The 22,430-nt window shown below is 37.0% G+C and overlaps 1 protein-coding gene across 2 annotated transcripts in view; it reads left to right on the plus strand.

Annotated features, from left to right (window-relative positions):
• Nucleotides 1-22,430, plus strand: part of SLAIN2 (SLAIN motif family member 2) — a 34,707-nt gene extending 12,277 nt beyond the window's left edge. Inside the window, exons 3-9 of one of the 2 annotated variants that reach the window (XM_084204898.1) lie at nt 2,556-2,720; nt 4,149-4,310; nt 5,518-5,877; nt 7,976-8,113; nt 13,069-13,146; nt 17,526-17,835; nt 19,545-22,430. In XM_084204898.1, the coding sequence (XP_084061024.1) occupies nt 2,556-2,720; nt 4,149-4,310; nt 5,518-5,877; nt 7,976-8,113; nt 13,069-13,146; nt 17,526-17,835; nt 19,545-19,611 (1,280 nt within the window). In that variant the 3' untranslated portion in view covers nt 19,612-22,430. The remainder of the gene's footprint in view (nt 1-2,555; nt 2,721-4,148; nt 4,311-5,517; nt 5,878-7,975; nt 8,114-13,068; nt 13,147-17,525; nt 17,836-19,544) is intronic. The other variant, XM_084204899.1, reaches the window with a different exon arrangement.

Consider the following 22,430-nt stretch of genomic DNA (forward strand, 5'->3'; position numbering starts at 1 on the left):
GCTGCATACTCTTTCTGAATGTTATGCCAGAAAATTTACGTTAAAATAGACTTGCTGATTATCAACCCTCCCTTCTGGTGTTTTGAAACCTAATGTGTAATCTTTTGTAAGCTAGTGTTTAATATTAGGATCGTTTTAATGCTAAAATGATTATCTGTCTTGCTAGTTTTGTCTGACACCCCTAATAAAGACCATATCTCTATTTGTAAAAATAGCAATGTCTTCCTGAGTCACAAAAATCCCTGTTGGAAAACCTTTAGGAATTCTGGTCCATAAAATGGGTTTGAATCCAGATTTTTGTTGTCTGGGAAAATGTACTGTGTTGATGATGAAGGTTCACATTAGCTAGGATGAAAACTACTGTGTGTATCAAGTCTCACCTCATACAGGAGCAAACTTTTTACATGTAGCAAAATCGTGCTAAGTTTCATCCAAAAAAAATCTGTGTATGATCAAATACTTTGTATCATTATGGATGTATACAAAGAGCCTGTTTTGAAGACTATACAGCAGTAGAATTGTTTTCTAATGTGTGGTTAGTATTTTAAAATACTTGTCTGTGTAATAAATACAAAAGAAAGAACTGTTGTGCAGACTTACATTTTAGGGATTTTTAATGACGCTTTTTGGCAAGAGATGAAAAGTAGATTTTTGTTTTTTGGTGTGAGAACAAAGATTCAGTTGGAATAGATGCTTTGGGTTTCCTTTGTGAATGCTAGAAGTTGATATCAAAGGCCTCATCATAATCACCCAGAACAGAGTGAGTTGTAATTACTGGTTTTGTTTACTGAGCTTTGTAATCAAATGGAGGTTTTCCCTTCTGACGCTCAAAATAAAATGAAGATACCTCATGAATGCTTGCTAGAATTTAGTGAATTCACAACTTGCTGAAATTAACAGGTATTGTTTAAGACTTGCAGTGAAAGCTGGAATATAAACCTTTCACCCTTCATCTACAACTGTCTTTTCATTCTAACTAAAACACTGGTAATATTAACTGGTTTAGAAAGGATCTTTACACGAGATGCGATTTTAGGAATTTGCTGCAAAGTCAGCTTTAATTTCTGCTGCTTTTGCCTCTGTCCTGTATTCTGCCATTGGCTAGGTTGGATGCTTTGTTTTTTGGGGGGCACTCTTAAAAAAAGATTAAGTGATGCAATTAGTTAAAATACTCCTGATATTTTGTATCTTTAGTAGGTCAGATAATAGTGCAGCCCCACCAGTGTTTGCACTGGACAACTGAGGATGTAGTGACCAAGAGCAAAGGGGAGGACATGAAGCTTTGCTGGGCTTGGCTGCCGAAAGCAGCATTTCATGCAACTGTAATCTGTTTCGGCTTCTAATGTCAAATTAACAATGATTTTTAGTAAGGAAATTTGGGGTTCTTTCCTTATTTTTTTTTTCTGTCCACTGCTATCAGTAGCATAATTCTTACTTCACTCATTGAAGCCCCTTTTCACTCAGAGAAATGTCACACAATATATTTTTTAATAGCTTACTTTCAGTAGCTGGGTGAGCTTCAGCTGAATCTAATCTGGATGTACATAGCATCAAGTTGGCATTTCTAGCTTTTTCATCTTAACATTTTGCAATTTAATTTATCCTTATATACATTTCTGCATTAATATACTTCCAGCAGTGAAAAAACTGATTTGTAGCAAAAGTGTCTAAATATCTTTTGGATCCCACTACCCCTGTAGCTGAAATTCCATTTTTTGTTATATTTAAAATGTAAACTTTTGAACAAAATAGTCAAGTAACTAAACAAATAATATACCTGACAGCCAGTGGAATTTCAGTATTATACTGTTCACCACTGTTAATGTTCACCAGTGCTTAAAATTAATCTGAAAATACTTCAACATTCAAACATTTACAACAAATGGCAGAGGAAAGTACCAAATTTAGGTCTTTTATTGCGTATGGGGTTGAAGCCTATGGTCAAAAAATCCCAAGTTATTAGAACAGAAGTTTAACAGTAGGAAATAGTCTATGTGCTTTAGTCTGGTAGGTTCTGGTACCCACAAATCTATACAGAAGCGTTTGCCTTACTTAATGGCCTTTGATTTTAGCATATGCTTACGGAAATTTTTTAGGTGGTACTGCTTAGTTGTGTGGTGCCAGTCTTGAGGTTACTGTTGAAGTATTGTGTGATTCAGACAGGTCTGAGAGTTCTGAGAATATGACTTCATTGTGTGCTCTGGTTTGTACGTAGTTGTGTATAGGGTGTATGTTAGTATAACTGAGCTACTACTGCCTTCCTGCTTCCCAGCACCTGCACTGGACCTCTCAAAGACATCAGCTGTAGTGATCTTAGATCTGACTTCTAAAAGGAAAACACTTGTCACTATCTTGTCTTGCCCTCTTCTGCCCCTCTTTTCACATTATGGTTATATCTAGGGGTGAAGAAAGCAGTGGAAAAACTTTTTGGTGACTGAAGTTTTCTACTTAAATTGCATAGTAATTAAATCACACTAAAGACATAATATGGTATTGTATTTATTTTTCATCGATTCATTCAGTATAATTCATCACTTTTCCCCTCCTTCCTGCAGCTCTCAAGAGGCAGAGTTTGTACAGCAGCCCTTTCAGTGCGGTCAGTTACGCGAGCTCCTACAGTCCAAATACCGGTAGCCCCTACAGCAGTGGCTTCAACTCTCCCTCCTCAACACCGGTGAAATCTGCTTTAGTGAAACAGCTTATACCTCCTGGTACCTCAGGTAAGTCACTATGTGTCTGCTCTTTTACTTTCTACCTCCTCTTCCTTAACAAATATGCTCAGACAACACTTGCATCAAACTAGAGTAAGAAAGACTCCAGAACTTTCCAGCATTTTGTAGGATGTGTGCATCACACATTTTAAGCTTTTGAGGATGGGATTTTTGCATACTCTCTGGCATGAGAAACATGTAAAATGTTCTTTGGGTGTCTGTGTCCCAAAAATTACTGATGTATGTGATTAGCAGTTAGACCAAAACAGCTGAGTTCATTCTGTGGAGTTCCAAGTGGCTTCTGGAACTGACCCTGTAATTGACAGGGGTGTAAGTTCTGTGGTAGGTGTTCAAAGGTTAGGGGTTGGTAGTTGTGAAGTCTTTTCAACTATCCTATTGTTTACTGACTGAAACATTTGGTATGCAGTGTATCCATCAATACCTCTGAGATACGAACAATATAATAATAAGAAGAAGCATACATTCCAGTTAAGCATTCCATGAGACTTTGTAGCCATCAGTGTAAACATTAAATTCTGGCAAGGTTTTCTACGTTTATTCTGCTCTGTAGATATTTTCTTTGCATAAAAAAATTAGTGCCTGGAATGTATCTCTACTCTGAAGTCAGACTGTTGGCTTATTGTATATAATTTAAGTTAACTTAGAGGAAGGATGAAAAAACATTGCATTGACAATCCAGCTATCACTAGTTCACTGGACTATAACAGAAGCCTACACTGCATGAGAGCCATTACCCAGTTTTTGGTTTAATCTCAGTAGCTCTGCTCTGCGTTGTGTGCTACAATGACGTGTCTGCCTGAGGGACAGAGATGTAACAGGCAATGGGAAGGCAGAAGGCAGTGAAAAGGGAGAGTTTTTCCTTGTTATAGTTTCAATGTTACAGTTTAGCAAAGGTGTGTATGTGGAACAGGTAGTATTTTCAGATAAAGTCTATTTTAAGCATTCCAAACTGAATCAGTATTCATTGGATCAGCAAAAATGTTATTGTTAAGAAAGATCCAGTCAAACTTACATCTTAACAAGGTACATACAGAGGTGAGAATGAAAGCACAGATGGAACCAGGTACACAGGTTCTTTTTGTTGTAGAGCTGTGCAAACTTCATAGCAGTTGTAACATGCTATGATAGACCAAATTATTTGCCACTAGTCTGTTTTGAGACTATTGCAATGATTTTATAAAGTTGCCCGTTTTTAGAAGTTAATGGCTAAGATCTGCTTACCTGCTTTTGTAAGTTACATTTTCCACCTAGGTTTGCAATAAAATAATCAAATGTTGCAAATGGTTTGTCAGATCAATGTCTCGGTAGCAATTTCTTCAGACTGGTGGTTTTTACTAGGAAAGGAAATGCAGCTTGCCTTTTGTTGTTACTAAAAAAAAATATAAAAATTCTTGTTACTTTATTTTCCTTCCATAGGTCATCTTAAAATTTCAGGAGATAGAAATCCTCCACTAAGTCCACAGTCATCTCTGGACAGTGAATTAAGTGCGTCGGAGATGGATGAAGACTCTATTGGGTCTAATTACAAGTTAAATGATGTTACAGATGTGCAGATTTTAGCACGAATGCAGGAAGAAAGTAAGTGGGTTTTTTTTCCTGGAATCAAATAGAGCTGTTGCATTTTGTTTTTCTAATAACTGCAGTAGTAGTTGTTTAGTAAGCATGGAAAAGTGGTATAACTTCTACTATGGATGTACAAATGTAGTTTGGCCAAGAAAACTGGTTAAGGACTTCAGCCTCCAGGCTAAAGAAAGGAAGTTGCTGTGCAGAAATTTTCTTTGGGAACAATGGACAAGACAATGGTGGAGAGTGTGAATTTGTAGGGTACAGTATTTGCTAAAAGGATGATTGTTAGAATAGACTACTGCCTGCCACCATTCTTTTCAGGAGATTGGTGTCTTCCTGATGTAATCCAGTCTTGTTCACATGAATGCTTAAATCATAATTTAAATAATCAAAATAGAAAGTCAATATGGCAAAGAATTATTAAGAGAAGTGCCTGTATAGATGTCTGTATTTAATTATAGCTTTAATTGAGACTTTTTGTCCCGCTGACCAATTTGCAGTGGTAATATTTTCAGTTGTCTAGCAGGTGGTCTCCAGACTATTTTATTGTGTGTCCTTATCAGTGAAAAAAAATCAAAACCAAATGCCTAATATATGTACTTTTTAATAAATGATAGACATGTATTACTGTAATATATAACATACACAAATATACACAAAATTATAATTTAAAAAAGTGTGAGATAAAGACAAGATAAATGCTGGTTTAAAAAACTAGTTGTTCAGAATTTTCTTGCTTTATGCCAGTGGATTGGTTTGCATATCCCAAGGGGTGTGGGCACCACACTTCAGAGACCACTGATGTAACACCTCCAGTTTCTCTAGGAGTAGCTTATTGTGTTGCTTTTTTGGTTAGATTCACTAACACATTGCAAGAGACATTTTATTGTGGCTGCTGTAATTGTTGTAGGATTTTACTTGATACCAAAATTATGATGTAGCTAGTTGCAGCCTGGGAGAGGAGATGAACAAGTACATACACAACACACCGATACTGATGATTGCTTTACTAGAAAAAGGAATGAGCTCACCTAATTCAAGTCATTAGCTGGTAGATAACTTTTTGGATCTAATAGGAATTTATTTAATGCCTCCAATAACAGGAGTTAAGGTGAGCCAAATCTGAGTTTGAGAACTGTGCAGATATCTGCGTGCACTGTCTCTAGTTTGAACCATTTGTGGGCTGGAAGCAAGTAAACAAGGCTCTTGTTGTTGCCAGGCCTGCGGCAGGAGTACGCAGCCACAGCGTCTCGGCGTAGTTCTGGCTCCTCTTGCAATTCCACGCGGCGAGGCACGTTCAGCGACCAGGAGCTTGATGCACAGAGCTTAGAAGATGAGGAAGATGGCACACATCACACAGTGCACCCTGCTGTTAGCAGGTTCTCACCATCACCTCGCAGTTCTCCCTGGCCTTCACCAAAACAATCTCCAAGAAATTCGCCTCGCTCCCGATCACCTGCTCGAAGCATAGAGTACAGTAGAGTGTCACCACAGCCTATGATCAGCCGTTTACAGCAACCTCGTCTTTCACTTCAAGGCCATCCTACAGACTTGCAAACTAGTAATGTCAAAAGTGAAGGTAAAAAACTGTTTGAAGTTCATTACACAGGTAGTTGTGTAGTTTCTCTGAAGGAGTTTTGTCAGTGTGCAGTCCTAAAACTGTGCATCTGGGTAACATTGTGGTTTAATCTCTGAATTGCTGAAGAAAACACAGAGCAAGCAAGCTTAAGTTCTGCTGGGGCATCCTTACAGTCAGATGAGTTGATAGGCTTATATTTATTTTTGATGTTATCCAGTCAATGAGTATAACTGAGTTTCATAGTGACCAAGGTCTGTATTTGGCAGGCAAATGCACTAAAATAAAGCAGGAAAACTCATTTACTAGTAGAGCTAGGCCTTGCAGATGACAGAACAAAATGCAGAGGAAAGTAACTGTGGTCAGATAAGAGTAACATGGTGATTTTTGCATGCTTGTAGCCTGTGAGGCAGCTGAATGCTTTCTTCTGGTTGCACAGGACTCTGAAACTTTTCAATCATGAACTTAGTCTTAAAAATATTATTACCTCATTCATGCATTTGTTGGATATTTTAGATATCTCAAAGCTGTGAAAACTGCTGCGTAGTAAATAAAGTTTGGAGTAAATCCAGTGCAGTTATACTGCATTGGCATCGAACAGAATGATATAATACTGATACAACTTTTCTTCCTGAATCTACTTTTTCCTAGTAGCAGTCTAGCAGAAACTCCTTTTAATGGGATGAAATTTTGCAAGCATGTTACCATTTCAACAAACCTATTTTTTATCCAGCAAGTAAGATTTTAAATTTAGAAAGAATATACATTTAGATATTAAGAATTCCCCTTACTAATAATAGTGGTTTGGGGAAATTGTAGGTATCTAGGAAAATGTGCAACACAAAGGCAAATCAATTATATTGTAACTTAAATGAGAATTCCTTTCCCATTCATTTCTTAAAATGAAAGTCTTAATGCATGCTAGATGAGCTGCAGTAAAAATATCCTATGAGAGGCGTGGTACTAAAAGCTAGTATCCCACATACCAGAGGGATCAAAATAGAGTGTGTGATCATGCATTTCTGAAACACTTCCAAGGAGTTATCTTGCCAGGGTTTTTGTGCAGTTGAGTGTTGCTTGGATATTCAGAGTTAATATGACAGCAGCCAAAAAAAGTTGTTAAGGTTTTCTCTTTTCTTTTAATATTATTTGTCTAGAATGGTTGGAGGGAAATTTGGTTGGCAGAGTTCAACAATGTACTAAGTGCAGTTACAAAGGAATGCAAACTGCTAAGTGAAGAAAGTACACTTATTGGAATATTCAGCCAGTGAAGACTTAGTTTTGTTTTCACATTTAGTGCTTGTGCATTGTAACCTACTTCTTCCCTGCATCCCTCTGCAGAATCAGGTTGGCCACTCATCCTGTCAAGGTATCTTCAGTCTTCTATCCAAAGTATGTCATCAACCCAGCTCTGCATGGGTTGGAGATACACAGAATGTCATTAGACTTGAGAAGTACTTAATGGCATCTTTTCATATTCTGTGAACAGTGGTACAAATATTAGAAAGCCCCTGAAGTATCAGCATTAGCTGAGTAGATAAGTCAAGTCATATGTGAAAGATGAAGCATAACTGGACATTTCATTATTTCTGAATGCTGTGTATGAAGATATCCTTACCAAGTGGGTGTCTGTTATTTGTTGTATAATGGACTGATACAGGACAAGGCAGTCTCAAAAATTTCTCAAACGTCTATGTTGTTTCTACTCTTCAGGCAAGCATTTTGTTACAAATAACCTTCTCGGTAAATAATTTGAAAACTGTGCAAAACTGCAAATTAGGTTTGTCTTTTCAGCTTTGACAATAGTACAATAAAACCCAGAGAATCACAATCCAGATATGTTTCAATTTCAAAACACTATATGCTTGACTTTTTTCACCATAGGTGAAAAATAGACATTCTTACTCTTTACATACATAAATATTTTGTATGTGATAGATTTGAGAAGAAGTAATGTAACAAAATACGCTTTTAAATTGCAGTGTAGTTTTATATGGCTAACATTTTATGTCACTTACATATGGGGCTCAACTACGGGTTCGCAACCTGACCTTTGTCCAGCATCAGGCTACACATTGTATCTTTGTATTATTTCATACAGAAAAACTAAGGCGTAGTCTTCCAAACTTGTCCAGGACATCTAACATCCAAGCTGAGTCTGTGAAAAACAGCAGGAGTGACTCAAACTTCCAAGTGCCAAATGGAGGAATACCTCGCATTCAACCTCAAGCCTCAGCCAGTAAGTACCTTTAGTACTACTTCAGTGTAAATTTCAGAGTGAAGTGATGGCATTCAGCTGTCTTTGCCCAGTCTCAGGGCAAAGCAAAACATTGCATGCCACACTGGAGATGCTAATCTTGATTTATAATCAGACTTTTGTGAATCTGTTTTTATGGTACACAAAATACTCAAAGACTGATTTCTTATTAAGGTGTCATTCATAGTTTCACAAAAGTATATGTAGAAGTAATATGAAGAATTATAAATACAGTATTTGGGTATGTCCAAAACTGTTTTCTTTCTAGGCTCTGAAAAAAACACCTAGATGATGTTTATTGCTTTTTTTTTAACTAGTGAAACATGACCTGAAAGTGTTAATTTCAGTTTAGCCGTTTAAGTTAACCCGTGTCTGCAGTTCTGCAGTTTCTTTCCTTCTACTTTTTTTTTTTTTTTTTTGGCACATGGATTATATATCCCGCTGGCAATTTTATTTACTTTAAGTGTCAGTAACTAAAAAAGGTTTGGATGAACCTGAGTCTCATAAAACATATTAGCCCATTGCTGGACTCCCATTGCTTTCCTAGTTTCTCCAAAAGTTAACTGCTGATGTGAAAAGGCTGCTGTTCTCACAAATCTCTTGAAAATGGTGACCTTAAAGAAGCCAAAGCAAATTAAATATTAAAAAATTAAATATTCAGTGTTTCTTTATATGTCAATATTGCCAGTTCTTGTTGTTTAAATATTTCTTGACCATTTCTTTTTAAAAAGGGTTCTGAATTTAATAACCTTGTGTGACATTTTCAAGGGAAGAACACATTATGAATATTTTTATATGTAGAGCTTTGAACTGTAAAAATTCTGTGATAAAGATTCATCAGGAATCTAAGCTTGACAGGAAATGTAAAAATAATGTTTGTGAATTTAACCAGGGGTGTTTTACCTATAGAACAGTGAACGCATAGTGGCATACCTAGTTGGTTGTTTTAAAACTTTCAAAACAATGTGTTGAAGCTACCAAGTACAGTTAAATACAAAATAAGGAATAGAGAGCAAGCCAAAGACTCCAAGGTTTCTGTCTTTGTACAGACTCAGAGCAGATGTAAGGATTGTGTGGACAGTCAGTCCCAGGTGCGTGATACTGTAGTAGACAGAAGTTAGGGTGACTTTACCATTGTTCATGTAAGTTACTCCAGCATCCGTTCACTTTGGCCCTCTTCTTCCACCTTTGGCAGACACTCAGAAGGTGGGATTTCAAGCTGAAAGGATGTTTGTGTAGTTCAAATGCACAACTGTTACCTGTTAGGCAGCCTTATCAAAGTATAAAGCAACCAGAGCAGTTGGGCAGCTGGTCTACGGCTGTGCTATTTCAGTGATAGGAAGAATTAAAAAAATGAGCTGAAAGAAAATGAACAAAAAATATTTTTAGTAAAAATCTCTACAGTTTTTATTTGGTGCTTTAGAGTTGAGTGAACTGGGAAGGGAAGAGCTTAGAGAGCAACTTAGCTAGAAGGCTACTTCCAGAATTAAAAGTATATTCATAGTTAAACTTTCTGGAAAGATCAGACAACAGAAGACTCAGTGTTCAATATTTAGTCAATTACTTCATTGCAGCAGCCAGAGTGGTCTGATTGTGTTTATATTTCTTTTTTATCAACTTGTGGATGCATTAAGAATTACTAGGTAAATTTGCTTTTCTTTCATAGACAATTTCCCCAAATGTGAACCACTCTAGACCAACTTACATTTAAATGTAAGTTAAATATCATTAATAAAGGCCAGATTTCTAGCTTTTACAGTTTCCCTGCTCTTACAGATGTTTGTCAGAGTCTTGCTATTGACAATCGTAAAACGGTTTGTGTGTGAAGTCAATGAGTAAGTATCTTTGCTTAGTCTGGATTAAAAAATTTTCTGCAAAACTGTACATTGTATAAAGATTTCCAGAATTGTGTCCTTTTTATTGTATACTTTTTGTTTTATTGGTTTTATATTTTGTCACTTTGCACAAAGCACTGTTAAATTGCAGCAAATTTTTGTTTTCCCTTGGCAATGATTTCTGGGTCTTGGGATTTGAAGCTTCCTCATACACCTGCTAGTTTTGCATGAGCTTACCTTTGCGAGGATGCTGGCTTGCCACTCGAGGTCACTACTTTGCTCCTTGTCAAAGATTTGCGGTTCATAATTTACTTGCACATTTGCTGTGGCTGCAATACTGAACTTGCTATGGTTGCTGGCATTCAAAAATGAGCTAGGAATCCAGTAAGTTTCTGAAATGACAATTCCTCTTAGAGTTTTGTAGCCAAATTGTATTTGCTTGCTTACAGAAGAGAGAGAAGACACGTGATGTGTTAAGAGGTACAACTGTAAACATGAAAACATTGGGATTTTTAACGTTCAGCTGCAGTGTGGTGAACAATCCAAATTGGTTTTGAAGAGAGACTGAATTAAATAGCAATTGTAACAATTTGATTCTTCATTTACATCTGATTCTCTGTGCCATTCTGCAGAAAGTACTTTTTTTAAAATATGAAAGCTAGTAAATAGTTCACCTTAAAATACTGGAAGATATGGTAATATGTGTGTTCCCCAAGGAATAGGTATTATCTAAAGTGTTAGTAGTGGGAAATCTCTGTGTTTGGGTCCTATACCAAATAGATTGTACAAAGCTCTAGAAACTGTAGGGTGACTTCCATGTAGGAGCTACCTGCTTTCAAATTCTCTGTGATGCTTTTGTACTTAGTGGCACTGTGAGCACATGGATGCTTTTAAGAAGACCTAAATACAAAACTTTCTCGAGCTGTAGATTCAAACTATCAGTAAAGTGACTGGTCTGCTTGCCAAGGTCCAACTGCTTGGCATGTTCAGAGTAAAAGGAGGAAGAGTAAGTTTTAAAGAAACCAAGTAGTCCAGTTCTGTTGATCAGAAGTAAGTGTAACTACATGTGTTCAGCACACAGCAGTTGTGACAGGGAATGTCACAGCACACAGAGCACTTCAATAGCAGCAAGTGGTGTGGATAAACATGCACTGGGCGCTTATCTCAAACTGCATGTTTGCTCAGCATTGCTCAAATTGTACTGCCTAAGCTCTGTTCAGTGTTTCAGTGCACAGAAATGTTTTGCTATTGAGTGTCTATTTCCTAGAGTCTCCATTGAGAAGGAAGGAATTTGATATATGCATATTTAAAATCCTTTCCATATCATCCCATCTCTCTGACTTGCAAGAAGTGTGAATAATGATGGGGGAAGAAAGTGCCATGTGCAGTAGCATATTGAAATCTGAGTGGATTAGGACAAAACAAATTCAAAATATGAAGAAAGAAGCTTTTCTTCATTTTGTGTGGTATAACAAAAACAGTGATTCTGTAGAAAATAATAAAGTGGAATACTTGAGGACTGAAGCAGTCTGGCTAGTGGTCTGCCTCAGTAAATTTCTAGGAATTGTGCTCATATTTGGAGACCGTACTGTGCTTAATTGGCTATTCACATGTATGCTTTAAAAAAGTTTCTAGGAAGACCATGTGCCAGTTGAGTAAGAATTACATATTACCAACAGGCTATTTTGCATTAGATTCTAGTTGGTAGAAGGAATAAGGTTTTTTTTTGTAGTAGGCACAGGCAGACTTTTACTGTTTTTATGAACAATCTAATTCCTTTTTGCTGTTTGTTGAACATGACAGTTTTAGTTAGTTATTAGGACTAAATTGAATAGCCTGCCTAGTCATAATTTCAACATGATGTTAAAACACATGATGAATTTTTTATAGTTCATAAAATACTGTGTATTTTGCACTGACTAAAGCATAGGAAAGGTGATAGTAATCATTATATGCTATCAAACAAAAGGATTAACTAATATTAGGATTCAAATTGTTCCCGCCCACTTTCTTTGTAGCAATATTCAGTAATTTGTGATGGGATTATTCCTTACTCAGGGTCAGGATCTTTTTGCACAGCTGTTCCCCCATCTTTCTTCCTTCTCACAATGGAAATAAGCCTTGCTAGTGCAATCAGTTTTGTGCTGCTATAAAACTTCATACACTGAGATAAGCAGAGATGTTTATTCATGCATTATCATTTTAGGAAGTCTCTGTGTAGTCAAAGCTTTATTTCATTGACTACTTTCCTCCTTCTCCCCCTTAAATGTGCTGCGATGGAAATAGGCTGAGTCAATGCATTCCTTCTGGCAATAAGTAATTCCCTCCATGCCAAGATTCTGCAGCTCTTGGAACATTGGCTTCTCTCTTGGTAATTGGTAGGTAGTGAGGTCATTTCAAGGCAGCACCCGCCCTTGAATGTTACTAGAAAAAAGGCAGGACAAGGGAGAAAAGGAGCAATAAAAACCAATTTCCATGATGCTGGGTACATGCTGGCAGTTGATAAATCTTAGTGTTAAGTCTTCATTTTAAGTCCTCTTGCATACCTTTTGGAGAGGAGAGAAAAAAGACATCTCTCTCAAGAAGGCTTAAGTCTCCATAACTGAAGAATACAATTTGTTTATATGATGATCGTATTAGACAAAGATTTATGCTCTTGTATAGTATTAGAAAATTTATTTGAAAACACTTCTGAAATTAAAAATTTAGTCTTGCTAGGTCAAACACAACAGTTTAATTTTCATCTGTATCTAATCTTGCTCTCATATTGCTGTAGCATGTTTGCTAGGTGGCTTGTTCTCCCTTTGGTGTTTTAATTTTTGGTTTGCATTTCTGGGCTTTTTGCCCTGCAAGAAGCTTTATTCTTACCAAATCTGCACATTTTGCATTGCAAAATTTCTGACACACTCCTCTGCAACTCTTTGCCATTAAGAGCAAGCACCATCCACAAAACTCCATCACTTCCAGAGTCATAACAGCTTTTTGAGTGTTTTACTCACACTGCTTCTTGACGCTTCACAAGTGGATACAATTCTGAAATTCCCAGTAAATTTAGTTTTCTTATCTTCTTAGACAAATATAACACTTCTTGTCTTTCAACAGCTCTGCAAAGGCAGAAAAATTTGCCTCGTGCTGCCTTCAAAACCAAACAGTTTCTTCAAACTCCATCTACAAAAGGAGGTAATTAACTTACAACCTCTTATCAAGCTCCAGCAAATCTCGGATAATGGTTCACCTGCATTAAATCTCCCATGTTCTAGATTAATAAAGTTGCTCTTGCAATTACTGTAGAGATTAATCAAGTGGTCCTTGCTGTATGAAAGTTAATTTCTTGGTCTAAATATTAAAAATAAACTCTGTGTTATATAGGAGATTGAATTTTGGGATAAAAATCCAAGGAACAGTGATTTTCTAACATTAATCAGGAAATAGGGATTAGAAAAGTAGACTCCTAAATACATATTCACTAGGTCTATATTTGTATAGGAATTTTTTAAATGGCAAAATACAGTTTTTAAAATGGAAGTTGTAAAAATACTCATACAATCCTTTGTGCTGGGAACAAAAGCTAACAAATTTATCCTTGAAAAGATGAGTGTAGACTGTCAACTTATTTTGCATGTACTTGTGCTTTCTATTTTCCTCACAAAACCAGAAGGTTAATCCCAACACAGATTAATTAAGGTTTTTTGACTCAAGGAAGCAATTAGAGACTCTTGTATTTAATAGTCCAGTTTGCTAATGGCTGAAGTTGACTTTTTTTTTAAATACAATGAAATATCGAGTCTCTAATGCAATTAGACAGTTTTATCTGATTTTTCATCAGCTCTGGCAGCCTTGTATGTGACACTGCCTCAGTTTCACAGTTAAGGTAAACAATTATTTTGGTTTTAAGCATAGTTAGTCTGTTGTCTGTTACAATCAAGAAGATCTCATTTTAAAGATCATATTACACTTAAGACTAATTCATAAGCTTTTAGAATCCTTTGAGTGTTGTGAGAGTCACTGGTGCAGACATGAGGGGCTGACAGAATGTACATGTTTCTCCTGGGGCTTAAACAATGCCAACTCCTTAGAGTCATCTTCATGCCATGCAGAAAGTTTTAGCAGAGTATAATGCCTGTGAAACAGATTCACATGTCTTAAGAGGAAGTCTCTTCAAAGTTTTCATACTTTGTACCAGATAAAGTTCTCACGATGTTTGGCTTTGTATAAGACCACCATCGCTATTCCTCTGCAGAGCTTTCTTTGCTTTCTTTCCAGTTGGCCATGCCCTCCTCTGGCTGTCTGGAACACCTACTAGGTCAATGGCCTAGTCCGAGCCTGTAGGAATACACAGAAAATCAGCTTTTCTTTGAGTTTATATTATTTGTAAAAATTTATTAAACCTTAGAGAATGAGGAACAGAGCACATTGCGTTGCCAGTCATATATTCCAGTTTATGGCTGTTGTCATTCCTTGCTGCAAATGAGGACCCTTTCAGTTACTTGCTTTGTCTTTTTCAGTTATTTGCTATTTTATAGTCCTTAATGTGTTGATTTTCTTTCTCCTGATCTGAGATCCTCATGAGTACAGAGGTATTTTAACAGTAATGAAGCAGAGAAATGAACAGCTGAGCAACAATTGATTTTACCTTCTTAAAATACTGTTCATTACATAGCTTGACACCTTTCACACACATTGGCTTTTTTTTACCACTTTGTGGTAACATCTCCCCAGCACCTTCTCTTCTCCAGGCTGAAGGTCCCCACCTCTCTCCAGATAGAGGAGAGATACTCATTCATGCTCTGTACCTGCTCCAGTAGGTCCACATCTTTCCTGTACTGAGATGACAGATCAGTTTATTGATTCTGATAGTTATACCTCATCTGTTCTTTCATATTGGGGTGATTCATCTCATCATAATGGTTATGATTTAACAACTGCATTAGAATTTAATCTGTTTTCAAGTTGGTGTGCAGCAGCTGGCCTTGGAGTGCAAGCCAAATAAGTTTGCAGCTTCACAGCACCTAACTTTGCCACATGGAGATCTCGTGCTCCGTGCCCACAATCCAGGACAGAATCCAGAGAGGGTAGGACATCTAAATATCATAACTGCACCATGCCTTTTAATTTTCCTTTTTTTTTTTCTTTTTTTTTTTTTTTTGGCTGCCAGATGTTTTAATTGTAGCTGTTTCTAGTTTACTTTATAAGGAGACTGAGTTGTGTAAAGTTATTAAGCACTACACTTACATGTTCACATGTTTTTGTTAAACATGGATCAGCTAAATACTATACATGGTTACACAGTTACCAAATAGTCTGTGAGGCAGTACCTCAGTCTTTGTGATCCTGTCTTAGAGATAGACCAAACTGACTATAATGAATATTCAAAACTGCTCTGAGACCAATTCTTTATCTGTAGAACAGAACTATTGGGCAGTTTGCCAGACTGCGTCATGTGGGCTGCTCTGGAAGACAATTCATTCCTTTATGCACAAGAATGAATATAGCTCTCAGCAATGTCTGCAATGCTGTGCTGACAGGAAATGTTTTATGAACTGACAGCTCAAGTTTGCAGCATGGTAAAGTATAGCCAGCAGAAGGTTAAAGAGGTTGGAGAAGACTAATTTACTGGATCCTTACTTCTGCTGGGAATGCTAGAACCTTACTTCTTTTGCAACTTTTTGTTGCTTCTATTCTGTACCTAAAAACCTTTTCCCTGGTGTGCCTGTAAGAGGCCCAAAGCTGTATTCAGTTTTTATACACTGGTATTGCTCTGTTCATAGCTGCTAACATGGTGCTGTGTTTGTGTTCCAAGCATTGTAATGAGGAGTTCAGTGATGAAAGCTCCCAGTATTTACACTGTAGAGTCACTTGGAAATTCTGCAGATTTGATTGCATCGATGTTAACAGGCGAGGTCACGTTTTAAAAACTGACATATAATCTATCTTAGTCATAGGAGCACTTGGATGCTCTTTCTTGTCCAGTCATTCTGTTGGTAATGCTTTCCTTAATCCATACTCTGGCTTGATGCCAGTTTTTATTTTAAAGTTTTTTACTTAATCTCCCTGCCACTTAGCAACTGTCATGTGTTTTTGACCTCTCTGTCACCTTTTCTTGTCAGCTTTTCCCATGAGTGGCTTCATGCTGTGTTTGATATTGCTGTCAGGGGAAAGGCCCCCTTGGGTAATCCAGAAAAGAATCAAATCCAATTCACATCTGTAATGAGGTACATATTAATCTTCCTAGACATCCCCTATAAGAAACAGTTTCAGAATACAATCTCAAAATTACCAGTTCCTCTGTACCCCATTTAGGATACTACATTCCCGCATTACCTGTCTCCTTTCTCACTCCTCATGTTCTTACTGGATCTACCTTGAAAATTATAATAAAAGCTGTGTTAAGGACCAGCTTCTTTATGCACAACATCTGTCAAAAGCAATGCAACTTTGGTCTCAGTATAAAACATTTATTTAGTAGAGGAAAGTATAGTTAATGCAGATTTACTAAATGTAAACATGTTTTTGTTATGTGATTGATTTGATCATCCTGTGTTGACTCTTACTGACGCACCCTAATCAGTTTGAAAAGCTGGTGAAATTTCATTCCATTACTAAGATTATGGGTTAATTTAAGCATTCTGTTCAGTGATAAGTTATGCATAATTTGTAAATGTTCCTCATACTTGTGAAGAATTATGCTTAAGGTTTGGCATTATCAAAGGACTGTTGAATATTCTGTCTTACTAACCTATCCCAGAAAGGACTTGATAACAAAACCTTGCATACTAACTCAGGTACAAAGTACTAGAAAGGAGGTATTAGTTATACTGATAATTTAGGTAATGTTTGTAAGGAGAGGAAGGCTATAAATTGTTAAGAGTTGTCTGGTTTAAGTTTCATAGCAGCACCTTAACCTCTTTGGTGTTAGGGCTTGGCTGATGTCATCCCTAATCCAAACTACAGCATTATACCAGTTACTAGGAAGAAAAGTAACTCTATCCCAACTTAAATCAGGACATAGAACCCCATCTTTTTTTTTTTCATCTGCCAGAAAATATGGGATGTAACTATATCTTTAGATGAATTCTAACTCAGTGGTTAAAAAGAACAGCATAAAAGAAATACCAAGATGCTCTGCACTCAAAATTTCATCATTGAGGTATAATATAGACTTTGAATCTGTTTAAAGCCTGTGTCACACTAGAATACTGTATCCTTCAACATGTTCTTTCACAGATGGGAATTAAGTTCACGTGTTTCTGAAGCAGTTAAATTTCTTCTTAAGCCTTCTTCTCTATATCTTTTGACTTAACTGATACAACAGTTATAGCCTGATTAGGATTACTTACAAATCCAGATAAATATTTGTAGTCAGCAAAGAGGGCATTAGAGTTATGATATCAAAAACACATGACAAAGAGGACATCTGAATTCCTGTTTCTCATTGCTGCTTGGTTGGCTGTATTCCATTATACATTCCATATTGTTTGTACAATCACATAAAGTAATTTCCAGTTCTTAATTTCAGTAATATTGTAACACAAGCTGAAAGTAACTTCTGTATTTTCCAGTACCTTCTTCGAGTAAATTCCGCTCGCCTGCGGCACCGTCTCCCTTGGCTCTCCGACAGCCAGTGAAAGCGTTCAGTACCCACGGGCCAGGCTCGGGTGCCTCTCCAGAAGCCGCTCAGCTGACGCACAGTAGTTCTTCACCAGGGCCTCTTGCAGCCCAGAGCTCAGGCTTGCCGAGCCCTGCCAGCAGTATTAACAGTACTACTCTTACCAGACCAGCAGGGATGAGGAGTGGTTTGCCCAGACCCAGTGCCCCTTCCACAGGGGGCATCCCAGTGCCTCGTAGCAAACTTGCACAGCCTGTTCGCAGGTGAGTCTATGACAGGCAGTCTTAGGTTGAAGTTTTCAAAATTAATTTTGTTCACTGTGTATTTGTGCTGCTTCTTCTTGCAATTGTTATTTTGATCTTAAGGTTTTCAGAACAGAAATGGAGGCCTCCATGTGAAGTATTTTCAAAACAGTTTTGAATCCAAACTGAGAGATAAAGGTTCTTTAATGAGAGAGTGAAGGTAAATGAGTGAAAGTGAAATCAGTAATGGAAGATACTGAACTAAGTAAATAAAATCTTAGTCTGGGAAGGCAGCAAGAATTTGTCTGCATGTGGTAAAAAGTTACCAAAATATAGCTGGCAAGAGAAAATTCACTTGTGTGAGCGACACATTCTGAAGTCAGAACTGCTTGCCTCCATAACTCAAGCAACAGCACTGTGGTGAGAGTAGTTTCTCTCCTTGGGCAGCTGGAAACTTCCAGAAAGAAGATGCACCAATGCATCTATAACGTTTGCTAAACTTAATGTAAAAATCACTGCAGGTAACCCACAGGATGAAACAGAATTTTTAGCTTAAGCATAACTGTGCTAGCACCCAACTATAGAAGTTGCTTGATGTGTCCTTTTGAAAACTACTGCAAGAGAGACTGAGTATTAACTGTAAATGTCAGTTTTTACTGAAGGTGTTAAGTAGAAGCTGACATAAGGAAGCAGTCATCCATGAGAAATACTAAGAATCTCCTTGAACAGAAGGGAAAAACAGTCTGTAGTACTGTAAAAAAGATAAAATGGTGGTAAATAGCACAGTGTGGAAAAGTTCTGCTCTGCAGTGAGCACTAGGCAGGGGAATGACAAGCGACTGTCACAGCACTGACTTTTGTGGTTAAAGCCTGCACTGGTCAGCAGTACAGAACTCTGTAAGAAAAAGCTGTTGTTTTGCCAGGAGTTTGCTAATAGTAGTGAAGTGTGGTTGTCCAAATCACAGCTTGTCTTATAGAAAAGTGTTTCACTTACTAAACTTTTTTAAAACTGACCTTATTATTTTTTTTTTAAGTTTGCATGTATAGGGCAAAGGGAAATAGACCCAGGTTGCACCAGAGGTTTAGACTGGGTATCAGGGGAGATCTCTTCACCAAAAGGGTTGTCAAACGTTGGAACAGGCTGGCCAGGGAAGTGGTGAAGTCATCATCCACTGGAGATATCTAAAAGATGTGTAGAAGTGGCATTTTGAGACATGGTCTTGTGGTGGCCTTGGCAGTGCAGAGTTAATGGTTGGACTTGATGATCTTACAGGTCATTTCCAGCCTAAACAATTCCATGGTTCTATAATGCATATAATGCAGACTCTGTACACAGTGCAATAATCAAGTTTCTATGAATGTGAGATTTTGATGTAAGCAAAATGCAATATTCTAAACAAGGATTTGCCTGTTTATATACATCACTGAAAAACAGCCCATTTTAGGTGGAAGCAGATTAAGTTTGCATTTTCACAGAGTATAACAGCAATAAGTTTTCTGTCTTATTTATTTATTTAGCCTTTTTCCTGGTGTGGTAGTTGCCAAGATACAACGCATGAAACCTGAAACTGGAAATAGTCTAGGGTTTATCTTAAGTAAACTGAATTGCAGAGAAGTAAATGAAGGAAGTGTGTATTTCAGTTATTTATAAAATGTTTAAATTTTTATGTATTGCAGATAGAGACTTGAACAGTTATATGTGAAACTGAAAAACATCTCATTTCATTTTAGATCATTGCCCATTCCCAAGACATATGGCAACGTGAAAGATGAGAGTTGGAAAGATGGCTGCTACTGATCTGCACAGCTTAATGCAGAGTTCCAGTGCTCATGGATACTTCCTCACCAGGCGAAAAGACAGCTTGATTAAACAAACTGTTCAGATGTGACTCTTGGAATTTGTAAAAATTCCAAACCTCTCTGTCTCTAATTAGCACAAACTGGCAGAGATTATTATAAAGCAGCACTTTAATGACATCTAACATCAGATGTTTGTTGGTCATACAATCACTTCTACATTAAATTGCTATCAGTTCTGGGGGCTTTTTTATTGCTTGCTAAAAATGTTATCAATATGAGCATTTATGAGAGTGGCCAATGTCGGGGCAAAAATGAATGAATGCCAAAGAAATGCCCATCTTGAAAAACAGCAAGGATAACTATAACATACATTATCCAAAACTTCATTTTCAGCCTGCTTTAACTCAGCAGAAAGATTGGTTAATTTGTACTATTGAAACAAGGCTACATGAATCAGAGCTCATGTTCTGATTGCAGATTGCTACAGTGCTAGGGAAATGTTGCTTTTAACAATTGTATGAGATCCCAACTGGGACTGGATCCGTCCTTCAGGAAGAATCAGCAGTTACTCTGGAGGACTGGGCAGAACAGGGAGTCGTAGCCATGACTTCTGTTGCATTAAAAGGTTTGAATGTAGCAGACACACACAATGCAATAGTATAGATTACATCTTTCCTATGTTGATTTATTGGCTTTACCTACTCTTCCGTTTGATTGCCAAAAGGGCTTAGTATCAGTTGTACAATCTTTCTAACTTTAAATTCCTGGCTCAGGAAAGATGGCCTTCATTATTGTAGCCACATTTTTAACACATGGCTTGCTATTTGGGGAAAAAATTTTTATAGCAGGTTTCCTTGCAAAAGAAAGAGCAAGTGATAATTTTGATTTATTCTAATACCATACCACTATACATGCAGCCTGCAGCAACTGTAAATGCTGATAGTTGAGAAGGAAACACAACTATGCACTTGTAACATACAAATTTTAAGGAAATTAGTTGACTCTTGATGCCAAATGATATTCATTTAGGTGATGTTCCATGGTATGAGGGAGTTTTCTGTATCCTATTTTTTTACTTTCATCCATTTCTTAAATTGGTTTATTTTAAATTGTAAATATTTTTACAGAAGATATTGCCCATGTAAGTGTGTTTAAATATGTACTTTGCCTTACATATGTGTATCTTACATTACTGGTAACAGAGTATGAAACCTGCTATGTCTGTTTACAAGCTATTAAATTCCTCTGGTGGCTCTGACTTACTCTAATACATTTTGCTCAGAACAACTGATATATTTAGCATTGAACCATTGTTTTCTGTTTTGGAAGACATCATGCAAAAACCTGTACCTAAAGTTGTATTGAGTGGGACTAGTTAAGTGGAAGGGATTTTGTTTGAAGGTTTTTCAATATTTTGGATGTACAGTTGATGAAGTAAGAGAATGTGAATGGTATATCCTTTGTGCAATGATTGACAAACACTACAAGTCAGATTGGACGGTAGGTAGTCTTCAACCCCATTAGTAACTGAGCTTGGGACTGCTGGTGTATTTTGCTCCCACCACTAAGAGGATAACTAATCCTGAAATTCTAGCACTTGAATTTTAGGCCAACAATAACATGTTCCGGGATGAAAAGCCATTCAATACTACTTGACTTGGAAGAAACCAAATAGGAAGGAGTGGAGACTAACTTGCAACTTAAACTACTCAAGAAAGCTCTGGGTTGATGGGTGACTTCACACACCAGACCAAGATTTGTGCTAAGACTTCAAAGTCGGGGTGTCAAATATACTGTAATTGTCAGATTGCAGCAGAAACCACCTTTCACCAGTGCAGAGCAGTACTTGCCACTAATGTAGCCTTGAGTCACCTGCAGGTACAGGGAAAGGATTTATCTCACAGCACTGTTCAGCAGAAAACAGGACTAGATCAAATATGCATATTCTCAGTAAAGTCTGAATTTTAATATTTCAGCATTGTACAAATCCGTGCTGCAGTCTTCACTGAAGAAAGGGGAATTTAAATTGATGGAATTGATCAAACTTCACTTGACTTACAGATTTTGAAAGTCAGTTTAGGTGACAATATTGGGGGTTTGGCTGCATCAAACTTGTGTACGTTTCCTTAAGTTAAGTAATTCATCGCTTGGGTAAATTCAGCTTGAGTTTTATAGGGATTTTTTTTCTCTGCTATTCTCCCCGAAATACAGCAAATGACTTCCTGAGAAGACAGACTGTCTGTTTGCTAGAAAGCCTTTGTGCATTACCAGTTCATTGATATCAGGAAATCATGGGGCTCTGTGTTTAGAGATTTACTGCAGAATTGTGGAAATATGGATTTGATAAAATAGTGCCTATGATTTACTTAACTTATGTTTGATATAGTAGTAAGGGTTTTATGAATGTGGATTACTTTTTGTGCCAACAGCTTGGAATTGATGTATGTGTGTAGGCAGAAGGATTTATTCTGCTCCCAAAGTTATTTAATTTTTTTTTGTGTTTGAATGTTTTTGTAAGTGTTAAAAGTGTAAAAAAATATATAAAATATTCTTACCACAAAATACTTCCTGGATCATTGTTTTTACAACAAAGTGTTTTTAAAAGCTTTTAGAAATTAGAGGATATTTTATGGTGGTTTTTTTTTTTTTGTCTGGTTGGTTGGGTTGTTTTTCAGGAACTGTATTCTCTTTTTTAGAGGTTACCAGTATTGGTTTCTGCACACTGTAATTCATGAACTGAGTACAACACTATATTTGGGTAAAATCTGTGATTTCATTCACAGACAGAGGTGGACTTGTGCCTCTGTTCCAGAAGGA

This window comes from Fringilla coelebs, assembly GCF_963513975.1.
Source record: "Fringilla coelebs genome assembly, chromosome: 4".
Classification (NCBI taxonomy): Eukaryota; Metazoa; Chordata; class Aves; order Passeriformes; family Fringillidae; genus Fringilla; species Fringilla coelebs.